The following is a 19,464-nucleotide window of genomic DNA, read 5'->3' on the forward strand; positions in this document are numbered from 1 at the left end:
CTTGCCGGGGCCACCGGCCGAGAAGGAACCGCCGCCGCCGAGGAGGGTTTGGAGGGTGGCGAGCGCGTAGATGTCCGGCGAGGAGATGGGAGGTGCTTCGAAGGCGAGGTGGATGTGGCTGAGGGGGATGTTGAGGGTGTTTGTGGGGTGCGGGAGTGGAGGGAGGGCGAGGAATCCGCCGGTGTAATGGGATGGTTGGGTTAGGTCGAGGCTTGAGGGCTGGAGGAGGGAGGGGCTGATGGGCGAGACGATGGCGTGTTTGGAGGCGGAGGTGGAAAGGTTCTTGAAAAGCGGGAGTTTGGAGAGAATCTTGGAGGACGAGCTGGTTGAGGATGAGGAGGAGGGTGGAGGGGTGTACATGGACGAAGCGATGGATGATGAGGTGGTGGACGCGGTGGACGTAGTGAATGTAGTGGACGAGCTATCGGAGAAGTCTGTGGAAGATGCGGATGAGAGGCTTGCAGAATCACTTCTTGATGAATATGGTCCTTCGCCTTGCCTCATATCACCAAAATACTGCTCCGTGAGCCGCACGGCCTCGTCATGCTGAACACCGGCAAATGCAACCACCATCCTTTCCGGCTTGTAAAACGTATCTCTATACTTCTCGATCAAGCCTTTGGAGATATAAGGCAATCGTTCCTTCGGACAGAGCAATGGATTGCCCAGGGTGTTGTCCTTGTATGCGGCCATGTGAACCAGCTCTCCAATAATCAGTTCCGGCTTTGACCAGATCTCTTGTATTTCATATGCAGCAGTCTCTAGCTGCTGCTGAACCTCGCCATTGGTGATTGCCGGATCTCGAATCGTCTCGGCAAGTAGCCCAACGGTCGTCGGCACTGCTGAGTTGAAGGTTGCAGATTGGTACATCAACGTTTCTCTGGATGAGTGACATTGTATGTTTCCCCCGAGTGTCTCTAAGGATTCCAACATCTGATCCGCCGTTTTTTGCTTGGTCGACTTGAAAGCAAGTCGATCGATGATATGGCTGATTCCGCGCAGACTTTCATTCTCATACCGTGAGCCTGCATCGAGATATACTCCCACTCCAGAGAAGGGTCCAGGCAGAGATTCGGTCGCGACTCGGAGTCCATTTGGGAGCTTTGTGATGTGGTCGAGCTCGACAGGATCCTGTTTTCGGGGTTAGCATACATGTCTTCGCATGCGTATGTGATCATCCTCTGGCTTGCCTTCTGGGCTCGATCTCTCACTGTTGCAAAGTGTCGAGTGGAGGCTGTGGAGAGCCGGGGCGCTGTCTTTGCGATGTCAAGCGCCTTTGCGGCTGAGGAGCGCATACTGCAGAAGATATCCAGGCACACTGTATGCTAACTGCAGCAGCGATGCCAGTGGAAGAATCATTTACACCAGAGGCTGCACAAGAGGCTACACAAGAGGCTGTCCAGTGTCCAAGCAGCCATGGGAAATTTGAGCGACGCGATGCCGCTTTCGGCAGCTTCCCAGCCCAACGACTGCGCTTGCTTAACTAACTGGCTACGTAACTTACAGACACAAGTCACTGAATGAAGGCCCAAAGGCCCGAGGCCCTCAGCCTCCTGATCCTGCTCACAGCTTCAACTCAATGCCCGACAAAAGCCACAACAACGGCATCGGCACAGGCAGAGTGCAAGGCATAAACATCGTGATACTGATACTGATACTGATACAGCCATCGCCACCCCAGGGAAGAGGCTCCCAGTGTACGCTACTGCAAGAACTCAGCTGGCTGGTTGAAGGGAGAAGGGCAGGCTATGACACACTAGTCAGCCTCTACACTCCTTCCCAGTCCACCGGCGCACCGATCGCCGACCCAGGCCCCATATCGCATCTTGTGCCAGACTGAGAGATTGTCCGCTCAAAGCCCGGTTCATTGCATTGAGCGAAGTCCATGAAACACGCATATCGCTTTTTTTTGAGCTGAGATCATTTGACATCCGCTAATTGACGATTTGCTGTACTGCAGACTGAAAGAGACTCTTATCCTATCCCCGTGCTGAATTCGTATGACCGGCGATCTGCCGCAAGTGGAGAGCGAACCGTGAACCCTCAGGCTGCATTTGAAGAGAAGGCACAGAAGGCACAAAAGGCATCTTGCTCCTGCCCACTCCTATACCCACCTCATACTATTCATACTCACCCCAGAGACGACCACATATAATACCGGTCAATGACTGCGACCTCCCTTTCCAATCCTACTGCCGCCTCCACGAGTGCTGAGAGAACCAATACGCCTTCTCCAACCCCTCGCCGTCGTGGGCTCAGCAGTCTGCGCAGATTAGGCCCTCCTTCTCCTGGTGAATCCTCAAGGCTATCACCAAGAAACTATTTTTCTCGTTCTGTCAGCTACCCACAAAACCCGCCTAATACTCCTCGAGCCACTCCGGCGAAGAGCACGCTTCGTTCGAATGCACCTCAACCTCCAGGTGCCACTGACCCGGCGAGCCGAGAACTAGTATCACGAGAAATTACTGATCATCCGACATCAAATACGGCCAACTCAACTACTTCGCCTCTCGCCTCCCCACCGGGTGCTGAACCGCCAGACATGGCTCGACATAGGCCCCCTACCAATCCAAGGGCAACAACTTCAGAATCAGTACACAGTGTTGAAGCACAAAGATCTACGAGAGTTGGAGGGGACACAAGTGACGGCATTGGAAATGTTAGCAATGCTCAGACGAACGATGCTACCCAAGAAGCCTCTGATGAAAAGACAAGACAACCGACAATTCGCTTCTTTCCTCACCAAGACTTACGGCAGGGCCGGCCATCATTATCATTCAACCCAATCATTCGAACGCTTCCGCATGAGTCTTCCATCATCCGTGTCGGACGATATTCGGAGCGGGAAGGCATTCCCATATCGACTCCCACTGGACCATCAGATGCCCCAGTGGGCTTCAAGTCCAAGGTGGTCAGTCGTAAGCATTGCGAGTTCAGCTTCTCCAACGGCAGCTGGCAGATCAAGGATGTAAGCAGTTCCTCGGGCACTTTTTTGAACCATATCAGGCTTAGTCAGCCAAACACCGAGTCGAGGTTATATCCTGTCAAAGACGGTGATATCGTCCAGCTTGGCATTGACTTCCGTGGTGGAGAGGAAATGATATTCAGGTGCGTGAAGATTCGCATTGAATGCAATCGCGCCTGGCAGAAACGTCCGAACAACTTCAAGTAAGTAGTGCTTGGATACCATTATTCCTCTGCTGATCAATACACTTCCCAGTATGAGTCGGCATGCTCAGTTGCAGAAACTTGGAAAAGGAGATGCAAAAGTAGACGAGAACAAAGGTGAATGTTCGATATGTCTGGGAGATGTTGCAGTGAGTCTGTCCTTCCACAAAAACCTGAGCGCGATCTAAATTTTCTATAGCCGTGTCAGTCGTTGTTCATCGCCGCATGTGCCCACGTTTGGCACTACAAATGTATCCGTCGCATGCTTATGGGCAGCAATTACCCACAATTTACGTGTCCCAATTGTCGCGCTATCACTGATCTAGAAGCCGAGTTTGACGTAGAAGACGGAGAAGAATGGGAGCAACCTCCTGAATCACCTGTCCATGTAGAAGATATACCCGCCAGCACGACTCAACCTGCCAACTCACTACAGAATCAACAGGACACTGTCCATGTTGGTGGTGCAGCCGCAGCCTATGACGAAGCGGGTGACGTCGACCTTACCAACATACAGTTCGAAGGCAATGCCGATCAGACGATTGCAACCCCCCAGACCACCATCAATGGGCTCCTGTCACGTCGACAAACATTGAACTCAAGTGCCTCGCCAGCCATCGCGCCTGTCGATGGCATCGAGATACCAAGAGCATCCAATGCTGCACCACTGGGTGTGGTTGTGTCTAACGACACTCCTGCCACGCTGCGTACCGCAACCCCAACCTCAGTTGACCTCATTGGCGGAGAAGGACCATTGACACCTAGAAATGATGCTGGACCATTCGTATTTGATGGGAGTGCTGGTCGGGCCAGTGGTCGTCGCCTTACCGCGTCTGCTACGGACGAGCCTGAATGAGCCATGCCTTGAATATCGCAAGAATCAGAATGAGTAACCACGAAGAGTGGGTAGGAATATCATCAGCCAACGAGGATAACCCTTGCTGAGAATGATAGTCACTGTGACCGACCTGGTCAGACTCTCCTAAGACGCGCAGTCTGCAGCGATTGACGTTTCATGGGGCGATACGACCTGCAGGCTGGCTCTCAAGGTCTCAGCCGTTGTGTGAGAGATAGACTAATGTGAAACAAAATACTGTGTTAGCTTGGCAGTTCTCAATATGACAGGAGTTCCTCGTCTGCCTTGTTTGAATATCTGATGAATGGATGGTTCAATAACTCGGTGGTGAATATAAGCCCCGTTTACAGTTGTTACAAGCCCGGTGTTGCACTAGAGCCTTGAGACCAGCCAGAGTAACCCCAAACAGGAGGAATTCCGCCCATTGGTCCTCCTGTTCTCCACCATTCTCACCAATCCTTACCAATCCTCACCAATCCTCACCAGGCCTCACCAGATCCTGAGGGCGGCTGCACCACGTCTGATCAGTCGATATAAACCCCATTCAGGATCAGTTCAACCCACTGTTAGTTATGGAGTCTAAACGCGCTTTCAACTGCATCCGGCGGGTTCAGGGACAGGCTCAGGGGTGGGTTCAGGGGTCTCTTCTCCAACTCGACCCCAATTCTTTCAGTGTTTGGGGTTTGCAACTCAACGTTCATGACCAATATAATAATCGTCCACAGTTCTGTCCTTCATTTTTCCCAATCTGCCATAGGCTTCTCATTGCAGTACTATTTCTTTGATGCGAGCGGGACTCGCCTTGTCTCTATCCTATCCCAAAGATAGCCAGTGGGTGCCGATTTGCCCTTGCAACCACATAGCACAGAAGAGATCTTTCCTCCTGTACCACAGTCAATTGCGAAGATGAGGTTCGAATCACCCCTCATGAGCCCGGGTCCTCGTACTCCTGTCCCTGGTGCTATCAAACACATACGAACAAAGTCGTATCCCATGAAACACTCCACGAGAACGAAGCCTCGAAGGTCAGCCAATATCAATTACTCCGATTGACTTCCTGAATTGACTCAGATTATAGGTGGCCACTGGTCCTACGATTCATCAAAGGCGCCGTTCATGCCATGATCCTTATCCCAGTACTCCTACATGCAGCTTGGGCCGTTGGCGTCATCTCTATCCATACCTATACTCACAGAGACATCTCGTTACCCTCTACAATCGTGAGAAATCTGACCCTACGCTTTCTGCTGGGGGAGACCCTCGACTGACAATGTTATCAGATCCCCTCGCTTTCCATAGTTGTCGGTCTCATGCTTGTGTTCCGCAATCAAACCTCCTGGAATCGCTTCTGGGATGGCCGTAACAATCTTACCACCATAACAACCAGTGTACGCAATCTGGCCCGCACCTTCCTTACTTGTTCCTACCTCAAAGACCAACACCTCGACTCCCTTGAACAAGCAGACATTGAGCGCACTGTTCGTGTCTTGGTTGCCATTCCTTTTGCCGTGAAAAACCACCTCCGTGGCGAGTGGGGTGCCGCGTTTGCCCCAATGGCAAACAAAGATATCGAGCAGGGCGGAAACTACAACATCACACCCCGGCTGAATCCAGAGTATGAGAACCTGTTACCTGCAGGACTCAAAGGCCATGAGGACGAGGGCTTAGGTCTGCCTTTGCAGTTAACATTCATGATCGAGGCCTTCATCACACGTGGCGGCCACCGAGGCTGGTTCTCTCCACCACAGGCCTCGCTACTGACCACTCAGGTCAACTCGATCGTAGCGGCTTATGGCAACATGGAAACCATTCGCATCACTCCTATGCCAATCGCCCATCTGATCCACCAGAAGCAGGTCCTGGCCCTGTTCTGCTGTGTCTTGCCATTCGCCATGGTGGATGAGATGGGATGGTGGACCGTCTTGATTGTGACTTTGGTGACATTTACACTCTACGGCATTGAAGGAATTGGATGTCAGCTCGAGGATCCCTTCGGACACGACCGGAACGATATCAAGATGGATGCCATCGTTACGGATACTCGGGTTGAAGTCTTCACCCTGCTGGACGAATGGAGGCATACGGTGCGCAGGGGCGAGCAAAGTGGCGTCAAGGGCGAAATGTTCTTCGATGCGGTGATGCCAACTCCCCATGGAACAACTCCTAGGAATTGACATGAGGCGGTGAGTAGGCCAGAGGCGGTCATGATCAAAAGGAGATCTGCGGATCTCATTTGATGGGAGTCGCTACCACTGTTCCGCCTACATTTCGTTCGAGCCACACCACCGATATCTGCTCCCGCATGTCCTTGGTCTTTCCTGGCATGAACACTCAGTCTACTCACCATCTATCACAGGCGTTCTTTGTGTTTGTCCACTTGCGCTTAAACAGAGCGACAAGGCTTGTTTGTCGTTACTTTACTGCCGAGAAAAATGGCTTTCCTCTTCCGTTCAGGCAGCACGCGATTTTGCCGTTCTCGAAGAGGCGTTCCACAGGATGGAGTCCGCTGCAGTCGTTGTTGCAGAGGGAGGGCATCCTGACTCGATGGTGTTCTAGCTGTTCTTCTAGCGTTAGCAAGCGTTGTATCATTTTTAGACTGAGTTCAACGTGGGAAAGGATAGAAGCATGAGACTGCCGGAAGAAGCGAACAAGCTCATGATGCACAAAGCTTGATCGTTGTACGTTATTTGATTTGTTTCTGATAGCAACTGGTGAAGGGATCTCCTCATTCCTCGGAAAGCAGCTGAAGTGGCTAAATTTTGGAGACCGATGTAGCCACCTAAGAATGCCTCTCTGATCTTCCAGCTCGCAGTCGAATTCGTTGGGATGTTCCCGCTTCTCTAAACCTCTTCGCCACAAGTTCGAGCTATATGCTCTGTTCGTCTCCTGTTTGAATGTCCCCTTTGATGCTCTCAGTGATGAGCTGAATTCTTATCCTTAGCTTTGATCTCCTATAAAGCGTCGCAAAGCCTAGGCCAAGCCGACCTCAACCTCTCCTTCCGGCTCTTGCCCGATTGACCGTCGCCCTTCCTCTCGCCAGCCCCACCCCCTTGCCTCTCGTCCCGCGACTCCTGAACATCGGGGCATTCCTCAGCATGTCGGGTACGATGAAGAACCGCACATGGCTGCCACGGATGTAGACCTGGTCGAGGTGAGAGACGCGTCCATCACGGGCGGTGACGGTGATGTCCTTGAGCTGGACATTCATGTTGTCTTCGGCTTCGAGGAGCTTGCCGCGGTAGACTTGGCCGGTTGTTAGCTCGAGGGTTACGACGTGGCCCTGTTGGTTGTTGGTTGGTTAGATGGGCGGTGAGAAGGGAGTGAAGGGTGTGGGAGGGTGGGTTGAGGGGGGCTGGCTTACTTGGGCTTCGTTGAGCAGTTTTATGGGAATACCGATTGTGGAGGTGAGTTTGCCCATGGTGGGCTAGGTGCTGGGGAGGGCAACAGCGCAGTCTGTGCCTCCGAGAGGGTGATGGGAAGTTTCTGTAGGGTGAGGACAGAGGCGATCGGTACTTAGTGAATCATTAGGGTTGTTGTTTTAGAAGACAGAATGGATGGCAGCGCAGTAAAAATGACCACACAAAATAAGCTTTGGACCCTGAAGCACTAGCGCCGAGCTAACTTACTTGTAGGAAGTGCTGCTGGAAGGAATCTTTACTGCATTCTTTTCTCCTTCTATACACCAGATCTGCCCAATTAGCAGCATGTAAAGTACTCCTGCGCCCCTTGTTCGTATTTGCATGGGTGCTGTCTTGCATCTGATCGTCGTCTATCTTCCTGGTTTATCTATCGACGGTCGGGGAGCAGACCAGCATGCCACTCTTCTCCAACCTTCCTGCTGCCCGACTTACGCTGTCGTATCTCCTTCATGATCCCTCATCCGTTCTGCCGCATGCTCAGGTTCCAACCTTCCTGTTTCTCCCATTGCCTCTGTCGGCAGCTCTCCCTTCTAAACCCTCACCACAAGTCCGTGCTCTTGTCTTGGATAAGGACAACACGCTGTGCCCGCCAGAGACAAACATGATGCACCCTACTTACCTGACCAAGTTAGACAAGATCCGCTCATCTCCTGAATTCTCCCACTCTTCGCATAGCATCCTCATTGTCAGTAACACGGCCGGTAGCACGGCATCTGCTGTTCATGAGGCAGAGGCCAAGGCTCTAGAAGCTGAACTTGGCATTCCTGTCTTGCGCCAACATCCGGAACGAAGGAAGCCGTTTTGTGGACCTGATGTTCTCAAGTACTTCTCGGACCATGGTGTGACATCTAATCCTGCAGAGATAGTCGTGGTAGGGGATCGCTTGGGTACTGATGTCGTGATGGCGCGGGAAATGGGTGCTTGGAGCATGTGGGTGCGAGATGGCTTTCGAAATCCAGAGATGCCTGGACGGGACTATCGTGGATCTTTGGCAAAGATGGAGGTTCGGTTCGAGCGGCTTCTCAGGGGTGGACTGGGGAAGAGAGCTCCTTTCCCAAAGGGGTTTCCATCCTAAGCAACTCCTAAGGAACCAGCGGGTGTCTGATATACATCAACTGTGTGATAAGGGCATGAAGAGGCCTTCCTGGGAGCCAAAGCGCCATTTCATTGTTGCAAACTGAAGCTGTAAGGATATCAGTGGTGCACAGAACCTGCAGGGTTGCAATATTGATTAAGAAACTGTCAAACACAAGTTGCTGTGCTGGTCACGTGGTATACCATAAGGGAATGCCTTCACAACACCATCGATCTTCTTTGACACCTGGATCTGAACCATCTCAAAACAACTCAGACACTCTATCTTCAAGTTGCAGCAGATATTCACAAATTCTACTATCGGCAAGCAAGTCACATCTGCGCAATTCTACATCCTCTCATCCGCCTCCAACTTTCAGCAGCACAGAATCGTTGGCGAGATCATCTTTCGTTCGCAGTATGGCCTCATCGTCACCCTTTGTGGCAGGCGCTGGATCTGGCGGAGCTGGTGATATCAGTCCAGATCAAGGCCGTCCAAGTAGTGGTGAGCTGAGTGGTAATTCTGGAGTGTCTATACCTGTTCTACTGCCTTCTAACCCCCCTGAAAGTGCCTGGTACCTCGACTTCCGGAGGAGTGAGTGACGTTCCGGTCACGCCACATGAGCAAGAAGCGCCAGTCAATACAGGAGGTCTACAGGATCAAGCCCCTTCCCAAGGTATGCCAACATCTAATAGCTTTTACTCTTCTCTTCTGACTGAGCTCGTTCATCTAGATGCTACCAACCTAGGAGGACCACAAGCCATCAGCCACACTGCTTCATTGTCTGACCAAGCGGCTTCACAAAGCCAGATCACAAATATTCAGCAAAATAGCATTGTCCCAACTGGTCTGGTGTCTACGTCCGGTTATCGTACCCGATCTTCCACACAGTCTTTGCCAGCCGCAAACACTCGGTATACACCCCTTCCCGCCGCAACAAAGACTGATCCTGCTGTCAAGCGTGGACGTGGACGAGCACAAAATCATCCTTCGCAAGCCGCCCCACAAGCACCACCTCCAAACACTGCTGCTACATCCGGCCAGGCATATCCCACCCTCTCCGCTACAAATACTACAGCGATTCAGGCTCCAGTCCCTCCATCTTCGAGTGCATCCTCGATTACCAGTACTGTTGCTCCCTATCCTCAAGCAGCCCCTCTCCCAGCCTTACCTCCATATGTTCAATCTTCAGCACCGGCCGCCTCAACGCCTGTTCAGGATCCTGTCAGCTCTCAAACGATTACTCAGGTGCAATTGGCTCTACTCAACGAGCTCCTGGCAATATATTACGCTCGTCTTCCGACGTTCTCCACCTTCCCTTCTGGCCAACCATACCCATATCCAGCGCCTCGTGTTGTAATTGGACCCCTGGCCGATCGGTACCCGTACACTAGCTCGCTCGGATCCGACACCATGGGGACCCAACCACAATATCCACCCTACGGCAACCCTCCTTTCCCACTCAACGCCTATCTCGGCCGAGACCTCAACAATGGCCCCGGCTTCCCATCAATGGCAGTCACCGGCGGACCGTCAATGGCCTGCTTCCAGCGCAGTGCGGCTGATGCTCGCGTCGATGTTGGGTTTGGGCCGGGAATTGAGATTGCCGACGAGTTCAAGGCGTTGGCGGAGAGGTATGCGAGGGAGCATAGGAGGGAGATAGTGGAGGGTGACAAGGCTGTTTTGGGAATGGGGCGGATGGAGTAGGTGGCTGGTTTGGGCCGGTTTCTAGATTGGGTAGCTTGGAGTTTTTGTGGTTCTGCAGTGCTCTGTGCTGCCCGGGAGGGCTTCGTAGGAATGAATAGAAAATTTGCATTTTCTACAGAATTCTAAAATCCAAAACTCTGAGGGAAAAATAGTCTTTTTTTATTATTCTGGTGCCCTCCCCGTGAGCACAAGAAGATGCTTCACTTTTATGGTGAATATTTATGCTTTTGGGGCAGAGGGGAACACTGTTTGTTTATTGAGGATTTCATTTCAGAATCATGGAGGCCTCCGTATAAGCGTCAAATGATTTCTATCATTCTGTGGATTCTCTAGTAAAGATCGACGAGGAAGGCCCGAAGGCCCCCTGTTCTTTGCTCTACTAGGATGCGGCGAGAAATAGTACATCAAGTAGCTCCCACACGGATATTTAAATTAAGTTAGCGGACCTTCAAATCGAAAATTCAACCCATATCAAATTGATTAAAATTCAAATCGGGCATTCCAGCACTTCGGATCAACCTAGGCCAAATGACTCATTAGCTGAGATGCCGCAGCGTAGCAATTGAATAATCCTGCCAAATAAAATAACACAACTACCTTCAAAACTGTTATTTCTGCTCTTATATGGACCTGCTGTTATCACCGTCGAACACCAGCTAGGCCCCAAGTTGTGGAAAATCATCAAAAAGATGTCGTTGAATTTGCATCTACGCTCAGAACGTAAAGTCTTCCTCTGTTTGACAATACACAGTCACTGATGCTCCTCTAGTTGGGAAACTGCTTGAACATAGGTTAGCAAATTCTTTCAAAGACAGTCCGAGGTCTTCCAATACCAATGCAGGACTGTTGAGGGTGCAGTGCTACCTGTCACTGCATCCAAGACGTTGTCTCATTTCCTTCAATTAGCAGTTGTTGACACTGCGGACAGATCCGCTCTGACTCCCTCAACCACAAAAGCTCTCATTGATGCCGGCTACAAAATCAATGTTGAGCGGAGTCCTCAAAGAATCTTCGATGACATGGAATACGAGGAAGTGGGAGCCACATTAGTACCAGAGAACACTTGGCGTGATGCCCCTGAGGACAACATCATCATTGGTCTCAAGGAGCTGCCAGTCGAGACGTGTGAGTTAATTGAATGTATAAGAATTCTCTAGATGACAGCTGACGTCTCGATAGTCCCTCTTAAGCACGTACATGTCCAATTCGCCCACTGTTACAAGCAACAAGCAGGATGGGAAAAGGTTCTTGCTAGATTTGCTCGCGGAAACGGAGTTCTTCTAGACCTCGAATTTCTGACCGACTCGAACGGAAGGAGAGTGGCAGTATGATATATCTCCTCTTTCAGATGTTCTGCGTGGATACTAAGTTTGAAATCTTGAAGGCATTTGGGTATCACGCTGGGTTCGCTGGGTATGTCACCTTTATACCTTCTTTCTGCTGTCTAAAGTGCAGTTCTATGTGGAACTGCACCTGGGACAGCGTATCAGTACTTGACAAACTTCTAAAGGAGTACTCGCTGATTATTTGGATTGAACAGGGCAGCCTTGGCAATCGAGAACTGGTAAAATCCCCATGGACTCTCAAAATTTCCTTTTCTGGCTTGCTAGGAGTGTCCAGAGACTGCCTACGGTGTATTGCAGCACTGAAACAGTGCCCCAGCACCCCAAAGCTTCTCAAATAGATAAACTGACCCAGAGCGTCATAGGGCATGGCAAATCAACCACAAGGACCAGCCACTTCCCTCTGTGTCATCGTATCCCAACGAGGACGACTTGATCGCCGACGTTAAAAAGGCTATCGCACAAGGAACCGAGAAGACCGGCAAGGCACCAAAAGTGCTTATTATTGGAGCGTTAGGACGTTGTGGTAGTGGTGCAGTTGACCTTTGCTCGAGAGCTGGTGTCCCAACTGAGAACATCCTTAGATGGGATATGGCGGAGACAGGTAATAAACCACAAGTTAGAATCAAATACGACTGAAATAGCTAACCAGCACTACAGCTAAGGGTGGCCCCTTTCCAGAGATCGTCGAGAGCGACATCTTCATCAACTGCATATACCTCACTTCCAAGATCCCCAACTTCGTCGATCTACCATCGCTCGACACGCCGAATCGCAAGCTGTCCGTCGTCTGCGACGTCTCCGCAGACACGACAAACCCAAACAACCCGATCCCCATCTACACGGTCGCAACCACATTCGACAAGCCCACCGTCCCAGTCGAGGTCAAGGGCGAGCCACCACTGAGCGTGATCAGCATTGACCATCTGCCGAGCTTGCTGCCCAGAGAGGCCAGTGAGGCCTTCAGCAACGACCTACTGCCGCATCTGTTGCGGCTCAAGGATTGGAGGAGCGATCCCGTCTGGGCGCGCGCCGAGAAGCTGTTCCGGGAAAAGGTTTCCACTTTGCCAGAGAGCGAGTTGTGAATCAGGATTACTGAAATAAGAATCAGACGGAGTCTTAGTTAGTCAAGGGCCTGAAGACACTGGTATTGTCAAGCCGTATGAGCGCCTCTGGGCCAGTTGTCTTGCATTGAATCCCTGCTAAATATCTTCCTGCATTCATTTTGGTCAATTTCTAGTGCAATTCCGGTGCAAGATTCGCTATCCGTACATATTGCTACGTATGCTGCTCAATAGATAATAATACAACTTGCTTTCTACGCGCCCTCTGCAAAAGTTCAGACATAGTATTTAGCTTACTCGCAACCTGTCTGCTGTAATTGGGGTGGCAGTAAGTAGGACAAAGTGTCAGAGGTTTCCGGTAACACCTATCTATGGTCCTCTGGTCTCAAAGCAAGTCCCCGGCACACCGGGGTTGGATAGCTACGAATATACAAGGAAAACCCAAAGATTAGCCATCTGGAGTGGGTGATTTAGCTGAATTTCGGACCGACTTCTTTTCGAAACTGCTGCCGCAGGCGAGACCCGTCACGGGGAGGTGAGAGCGGACACAGAGAATTCATGGCCATGATGATGCTTCCTTCAAGATCAACCCTACAGCGAATCACGGGTTGCTTGACTCGTTCGGAGGCTTGCTGGTCGCTACTTCACGGGGAAAGCGCTGTTGTAGTAAATGAAGCGTGCGGCAATACAGTATTTAGATTACTCAGCGGGGGTGGATACTTCACCTTCCTTCCGCCTTAGTTGGACGCAAGTCAGGCTCTATCGACATGTTCCTAAACAAGGTAAATGGTATATATTTTGGGTTATAGGCAAGACATATCGCACCACATGTAAATAGCCAAGACTGCGGGGCATTACCAGCCCTAACTTACTGCGTAGTTGTACCTGAGGTGAGGAGCCCTTCCGTTGTGATGATGGTAATTTCTGCGCAAATAAAAATAGAAATGAATATCATTACGACTAGCACAACTGGTATGTATACCACTGACATTATTATCAACAGATAAGGAAAAATGCTTGCGTGCTTTTTCTGTGAAAAAAAATTGTAATGATCTCCCGAACCGCGAATCGAACGCGGAGCTGCTCGGTCCATTTTGTGTTTGAGAGCGAGCGATGTTAACCGTTACACCATTCGGGATATGTTGTAACGGTTAAACATCGCTGGTTAATATATACATATAATAAAAACGTATGATGTTAGCAAAAACGTACGATGTTAGCTGAAACGTACGATGTTAGCAAAAGCGTACGATGTTAGCAAAAACGTACGATGTTAGTAAAAACGGATGATGTTAGTAAAATGTTAGAATCCCAGGAGAGAACAAAGGCAATAGAACAGTAGGAGGTTGATGGAATGACTTATCAGGCGCAAGGAACTAGAATCAATCTAAAAGAGGGAGATCTAAGTACCAAATGCTACTCAAAGCTCTTTGATGCGCAGAAAGACGTAGAACCTTCTTGACAGCTGCCACACAAAGAATCTGCCACACAAGAAAGCTGCTGGATGAGGGAATGATGCAGAATCCATGAGAGTCCTTCTGGCCCTCATACTGTGCGCTTGGCGGTTATAACAGCATGCCTTCTCCATGGCCTTTCGCTCTCGAAAGGCCCTTGATTCTGTGGATTGTGTGCAAATGCTGCGTGCGAATGCTGCGTACAAATGTGTAGAGACTCTGTACGAATTCTGCGTGGACGCTGCGGAGGATTCTGCGGAGGATTCTGTAGAGGTTCTGTGTGAATTTGGTATAGAATTCTGCAGAGGATTCTGTGTAGATCTTTGATAGATTCTGTGCTGGATTCTGTGCTGGATTCTGTGCTGGGTTCTGTGCTGGGTTCTGTGTGGATTTTGTGCAGATCCTCTATGAATTCTGTAATGGGTTCTGTGCTGGATTCTGTGCTGGATTCTGTGGTAGATTCTGCGTGAATTTCGCAGAGGATTTCGCAGAGGAGTTCAAAGAGGATTCTGTAGAAATTCTGCATGGTCTCTGTGGGTTCTGGATTCCGGATTCTGTGGACTAGGACTCTGTTCTATCGGGCTTGCACTGAGATGGCGCTCAAAATGTTAGGATCCCAGGGGAGTGCAAGGGCAATAGTACAGTAGGAGGTCAATGGAATGACTTATTGAGGGAAAAGAACTAGAATTCATCTAGAAAAGAGAGAGATCTAAATATCAAGTGCCACTTAAAGCCCTTTGTACGCGTAGAATAACGTAGAACCTTCTTGACAGCTGCCACAAGAGGAAGCTGCCGCATAAAGAAGCTGCTGGATGAGGGAATGATGTAGAATCCATCAGTCCTCCTGGCCCTCATAACGTGCACCATGCTTGGCGTTCATAACAAATGTATAATGTTAGCAAAATGTATGATGTTGCCGGCAATGTGTCAAATTGAATTATTGTGGAACGTTGCTGACTAATCGACGGATTAGTGTGGAAATAGCAAGTTGTTCTATGTAAATGAGTGCGAAGAGCACGTATTTATACGTACAGATGCTGCGTAGCGTGAAATGCAGATACCAAAAATACATGCGGATCTCATGCGAAACGCGTATCAGATCTGTAACAAAACGTATATGAAACGCATGGTCAAACGGCGCTCAAACAGTTCAACAATTATATATTCTAAAAAGATAACTGGATCACTTACTCCCAATTTCTTGTCTTGATCGAAAGATCAAATCCTACTTACCACTTAGCTTATATCACAATGATATGTTTCTACCAGATCTTGACGCTCAAAATTAGCTCTAATCGATATCCCGAATTTTCAATAGTCACCATGTGCCATTCAAGCGCGGATTGAAATCAAGACTTGTTACTTTGCCTGATTATGAGTTGTCAAACTATATGAGCGCCTATTGCGCCAGGTTTGGTGCGTTTATCCCTGCAAGTTTCCCGCGTTTGATTGGCCAATCTCTACTGCAATCTCACAACTAACTTCGCTGCTCCTCAATGGACAATACAACTTACTTCTACGCATTCTATCCCCCTCAATCACTGAACGTGGTACTTTTACTTATTGGGAATAGTCTACAGTATTAGCGAACTAATTCTGCTGCAGTCTTGGCAAGAGAAACATCAAAGTTCATATGCTTCTAAACACTTTTCCGACTGCATCACTCTATTTATTAGGTCGCTTACTATGAAACTAGCCCATGCAATAAATCTCAAGATGCTGATTATTTCTACATCCTGAAATTTCTAGAAGTCTTGTTATTTGATAGAGGAAATCTAATATAGAAATTGTATTCAGAGTATTTTGGTGTTCCTTATGCCAAGGCTGCAGCTGAAGTATTACGCTAAACACGCGATAGTACTACTTATTCCTTATAAGGACTTTCAGTGACCCAGGAGATAGAACAGTTCAGAGGTGAGCACACTATCCATGTGCACGAATCGTATTGAAAGACAACAAATTATAGCTGGTAGCATTTCAGTAGCATCACGTGCCAGTGGCGGTGGCTTTATAGCCAAGCACTGTCACGTGTAATGCCAAGCTTTAGCCTAAATCTCATGGCAGCATCACCGTGCTCAAGTCTTTATGCGACTTTGGCCAGCTCAGGCCACTTGAGGTGTCTAGCAGAATGGTTATGCTGTGGATCTTACTTTGGCATACAGGCGCATTGTATCGGTGGTAATATCACAGATTCTGAATCCCAAATTGAAAAATCTTGGAGCAGCTCCGGCCGAGTCACAACGCTGAAAACACAGAAGATACCACCCCGAACCTGGCCAAGTTTCTTGCCTCAAAACGATGTTCCAAGGCATTGCTCGGGCGGCTGATCCCAATCGAATGTATGGAAGATATCTTCGATGTCCATGGAGGGATAGTCAAAATCGGCAGCAATGTCGAAACTCGGAGTTGAAAGGACTGGCGCTGGGACAGGATTGTTCTCTCCAACGGAAGGTAGTGGAAAACTTACATCCCAGCAAGCCGTGGAAGGCTCGGCCGCACCATCAGGTTGTGTGAATGAGAGAGGGCTGATATAGTCATCAAATGAGAAATTCGGCGCAATATCATGGGAGAGGGTCTGGCCTGCACCAAGTTCCGAACTGCTCTGCCAATCCATGCCGAGAAGTTGTTGTTCAGGCGCTTGTCTGGATGTGACCATCGAGGCCGCGTGATGACGCTGGAGCAGCCTCAGGGCTGTCAAATGGCCCCCTTTTTTCGCAAACTGCACTGAGTTTTTGTATTGCCGTTCGCCTTCATCGTGGACTGCTGCGCCGGCGTCTAGCAGGAGCTGAATCATATCTATTCGGCCATGTTCCGCTGCCCCTTCAAGTGCCGTCCGTCCATTCCGCTGAGCACATGGTGCGTTAATATTTGCACCCTTAGACAGCAAGAGTGAGACAATTGCAGTGTAGCCTCCGATCGAAGCAGCTTGCAACGCTGTCACACCCCCATCTTCGGCGGGCTCATCATTTACCTGCGCACCGTGTTCAATGAGGATCTTCACCATTGACAACCGACCACTCGCCGCAGCTGCTTGCAGAGCAGTCCGTCCCAACTTGCCTGTCGCGGAGGCAGCGACATTGGCTCCAGCTTCCAACAGCATTTGTAGGAGGTTTGCCTTCCCATATTCTATGGTTGCAACTAGAGCAGTCTTCACCGGAATTGTCACTACCACTGGTCCACTCGGATTTGCACCGCAGCTGAGAAGCTTCATAACGAACTGAGACATGTCTTCATCTTCCCAGAGTCGAATGGCGGTTCCAAAGGCCGTCTCCCCTTGCACGAGAGAATGCGGCGAACTATCGTGAAAAGGTTGCTTGTAGCTCTTTTGAGAGACGCTATCGGCGGGAATGCCAGCATCCAGCAAAGTCTCAAGGATAGACATTTTCTTCATCTTAACTGCCATTTGCAGCGCGGTTCCTCCGAAGCCTTTTCTGAATTGACCATACACTAGCTTGTGCTTTTCCAGAAGAGCCTTGACGATCTCGATATCAAGCGATTTTTCAACCGCCACAAGAAGTGCTTGAGGATCAAAGGGGTCGGCTCCCATGCTCAGAAGGCGTCGGAAATGAAATGAATTACCAGCTTTGGCCGCGGCTTCCAGCGCTGTTCGACCGTACAAGCGGGCTGATGGATTATTGATATCGGCGCCACCATCAATAAGACGATGTATGAGCTCATAGTTGTTGCCCTCTATCGCCTGAGTGAGTGGTGTTTCGCATTCATGGTGCTCTCTGAGAACAACGTTGACGTTTGCACCAGCTATCAGAAGCTTGCTGACTGTTTCTGCATCGTTCAGACTTATGGCAGCCTGAAGTGCCGTCAATGTTCCGTGTTCGCTAGCTTCGAGGTCAACGTCACACGCTAGTAGCCGCTCCGAGATATTCGTTAGTTAGGCCTCTTTCAATTGCCATCGTCAAAGCACTCGAACCATGAAAAGGTGGCCACGCGTTGGCGTCCGCGCCCGCATCCAAGAGCATGCAGACAATATCTTCATATCTGTTATCGATTGCCGCAGAAAGGGCAGTTTGATCGTCGTAATCGTCGTCCGCATTAAGGGATGCTTGCGCATTCACATCTGCGCCACGATCTAGTAGGATAGGCACAAGCTCTAAGTCTCCATACACACATGCCGCTTGTAGAGGCGTATAGAGCCGGAAGCCACGACCCGTTATGACGGGCTTGACTTCCACTCCGTGCTCAATCAACATCCTCGCAATGCTGTAGTGACCTTCTCGTATGGCAGCAAGAAGAGGATATTCGAGGTTATCCAAGCTTGAGCTAGGATCCAGTTCTTGATCGAGCAGAAAACGGACCAGGTCTTCATTGCCACCACGCGCGGCATAATAAACACAATGACTTGTAATCCCCGCTCCTCGATCAAGAAGGTATTGGAAGACCTTTTCATGGCCAAGATCCGCTGCCCTTTCCAAAACCGTCTTTGGCTCGGGATCTTCAAAGGGTGAAAGGAACCTGCAGTCAAGCGCAGCTCCAGCTTTAACGAGCTGCTGGACAATATCTGAGATGTTCTCCCTCCTAGAGCACTTGTCCAAGTCCCAAATTCCCCATCGAGCCGGCAATGCCTTGATGAGGCAATTTTCCCCTTCTTGAGTCACGAAATCGACTTCTGCCTTATTTTCAAGCAACAGCCGCACAATTTTCGGATTAAGAGAGGCTGCCGCCTCGAGAAGGGCCGATGTCTGATACTTTTTTTCGTACTCTGATTCGAGAGATACTCCACTCTTTATGAGAAGTTCCACTAGGTCATAATCATCTTTCCTAATAGCGACTATCAAAGGCCAGTCTAGGTCTTGTTGGTCCAGGATCTTGTGATGACCATTTGGATCCGCTCCATGTTCGAGCAGGAGCTCCACTACCTCGAAATTGCCCTTTTTTATTGCGCGGCACAAAGGAGTGGTGATTCCACCATAAAGGCATCGGCACATTTGTGAATTGAGATCGAGTCCAGAGTCCAAGAGCACACGCAGCAGCTGAAGGTTTCGGAGAGAAATGGCTTCTTGAAATAGCTTCTCCCCCAATGCTTCCGTTGATGGACCTGGGACGCATAGGATCTTGCCGATTATGTGTTCAGCCTTTGTTGCTTCAATTAGGCGAACCATGAACTTAGTGACATTCGCTTCATCGGACCCGAAGGAGTTAGAGGCGAGAAAGGTGAGTAGCATCAAAATCTCAGAAGCGGCCTTAGCAGAACGCGAATCCCTGACCTGACATGATCGAGTATCTGCCAAAATGAGTTCTGTGTAATCAGAATTTATCAGGACCGGGCCATCTGCAAGCCAGGTGTTGCCTTCCAAAACTTGCGAGACTCCTGGAAGGATCTTGACACGAATTTCCTCCCAAAATGCATCAGGAACTTGAAG

At 49.8% G+C, this 19,464-nt stretch overlaps 6 protein-coding genes across 6 annotated transcripts; 4 read left to right on the forward strand and 2 right to left on the reverse strand.

Moving 5' to 3' along the window:
* Positions 1-2,164: 2,164 nt before the first annotated feature.
* Positions 2,165-4,024, forward strand: EPUS_00535 (uncharacterized protein; the record flags this gene model as incomplete). Its single annotated transcript, XM_007804564.1, has 3 exons — positions 2,165-3,168; positions 3,221-3,317; positions 3,368-4,024. The coding sequence occupies 3 exons, from the start codon at positions 2,165-2,167 to the stop codon at positions 4,022-4,024; spliced, it is 1,758 nt and encodes a 585-aa protein (XP_007802755.1).
* A 906-nt stretch (positions 4,025-4,930) lies between these two features.
* EPUS_00536 (uncharacterized protein) lies at positions 4,931-6,198 on the forward strand (the record flags this gene model as incomplete). The annotated part of the gene is made up of 3 exons (XM_007804565.1): positions 4,931-5,049; positions 5,103-5,244; positions 5,305-6,198. 3 exons carry the CDS (start codon positions 4,931-4,933, stop codon positions 6,196-6,198), a joined length of 1,155 nt encoding a protein of 384 aa, XP_007802756.1.
* An 812-nt stretch (positions 6,199-7,010) lies between these two features.
* On the reverse strand, positions 7,011-7,442 carry EPUS_00537 (Small nuclear ribonucleoprotein Sm D3; the record flags this gene model as incomplete). Its single annotated transcript, XM_007804566.1, has 2 exons — positions 7,011-7,304; positions 7,386-7,442. 2 exons carry the CDS (start codon positions 7,440-7,442, stop codon positions 7,011-7,013), a joined length of 351 nt encoding a protein of 116 aa, XP_007802757.1.
* A 395-nt stretch (positions 7,443-7,837) lies between these two features.
* On the forward strand, positions 7,838-8,518 carry EPUS_00538 (uncharacterized protein; the record flags this gene model as incomplete). The annotated part of the gene is made up of 1 exon (XM_007804567.1): positions 7,838-8,518. One exon carries the CDS (start codon positions 7,838-7,840, stop codon positions 8,516-8,518), a length of 681 nt encoding a protein of 226 aa, XP_007802758.1.
* Positions 8,519-8,937: 419 nt separating this feature from the next.
* On the forward strand, positions 8,938-12,653 carry EPUS_00539 (uncharacterized protein; the record flags this gene model as incomplete). Its single annotated transcript, XM_007804568.1, has 8 exons — positions 8,938-9,034; positions 9,087-9,194; positions 9,252-10,152; positions 11,154-11,350; positions 11,405-11,550; positions 11,610-11,638; positions 11,934-12,172; positions 12,229-12,653. The coding sequence occupies 8 exons, from the start codon at positions 8,938-8,940 to the stop codon at positions 12,651-12,653; spliced, it is 2,142 nt and encodes a 713-aa protein (XP_007802759.1).
* A 3,723-nt stretch (positions 12,654-16,376) lies between these two features.
* EPUS_00540 (uncharacterized protein) lies at positions 16,377-19,266 on the reverse strand (the record flags this gene model as incomplete). The annotated part of the gene is made up of 2 exons (XM_007804569.1): positions 16,377-17,947; positions 18,015-19,266. The coding sequence occupies 2 exons, from the start codon at positions 19,264-19,266 to the stop codon at positions 16,377-16,379; spliced, it is 2,823 nt and encodes a 940-aa protein (XP_007802760.1).
* Positions 19,267-19,464: the final 198 nt, after the last annotated feature.

Source organism: Endocarpon pusillum (genome assembly GCF_000464535.1).
Source record: "Endocarpon pusillum Z07020 unplaced genomic scaffold scaffold344, whole genome shotgun sequence".
NCBI lineage: Eukaryota > Fungi > Ascomycota > Eurotiomycetes > Verrucariales > Verrucariaceae > Endocarpon > Endocarpon pusillum.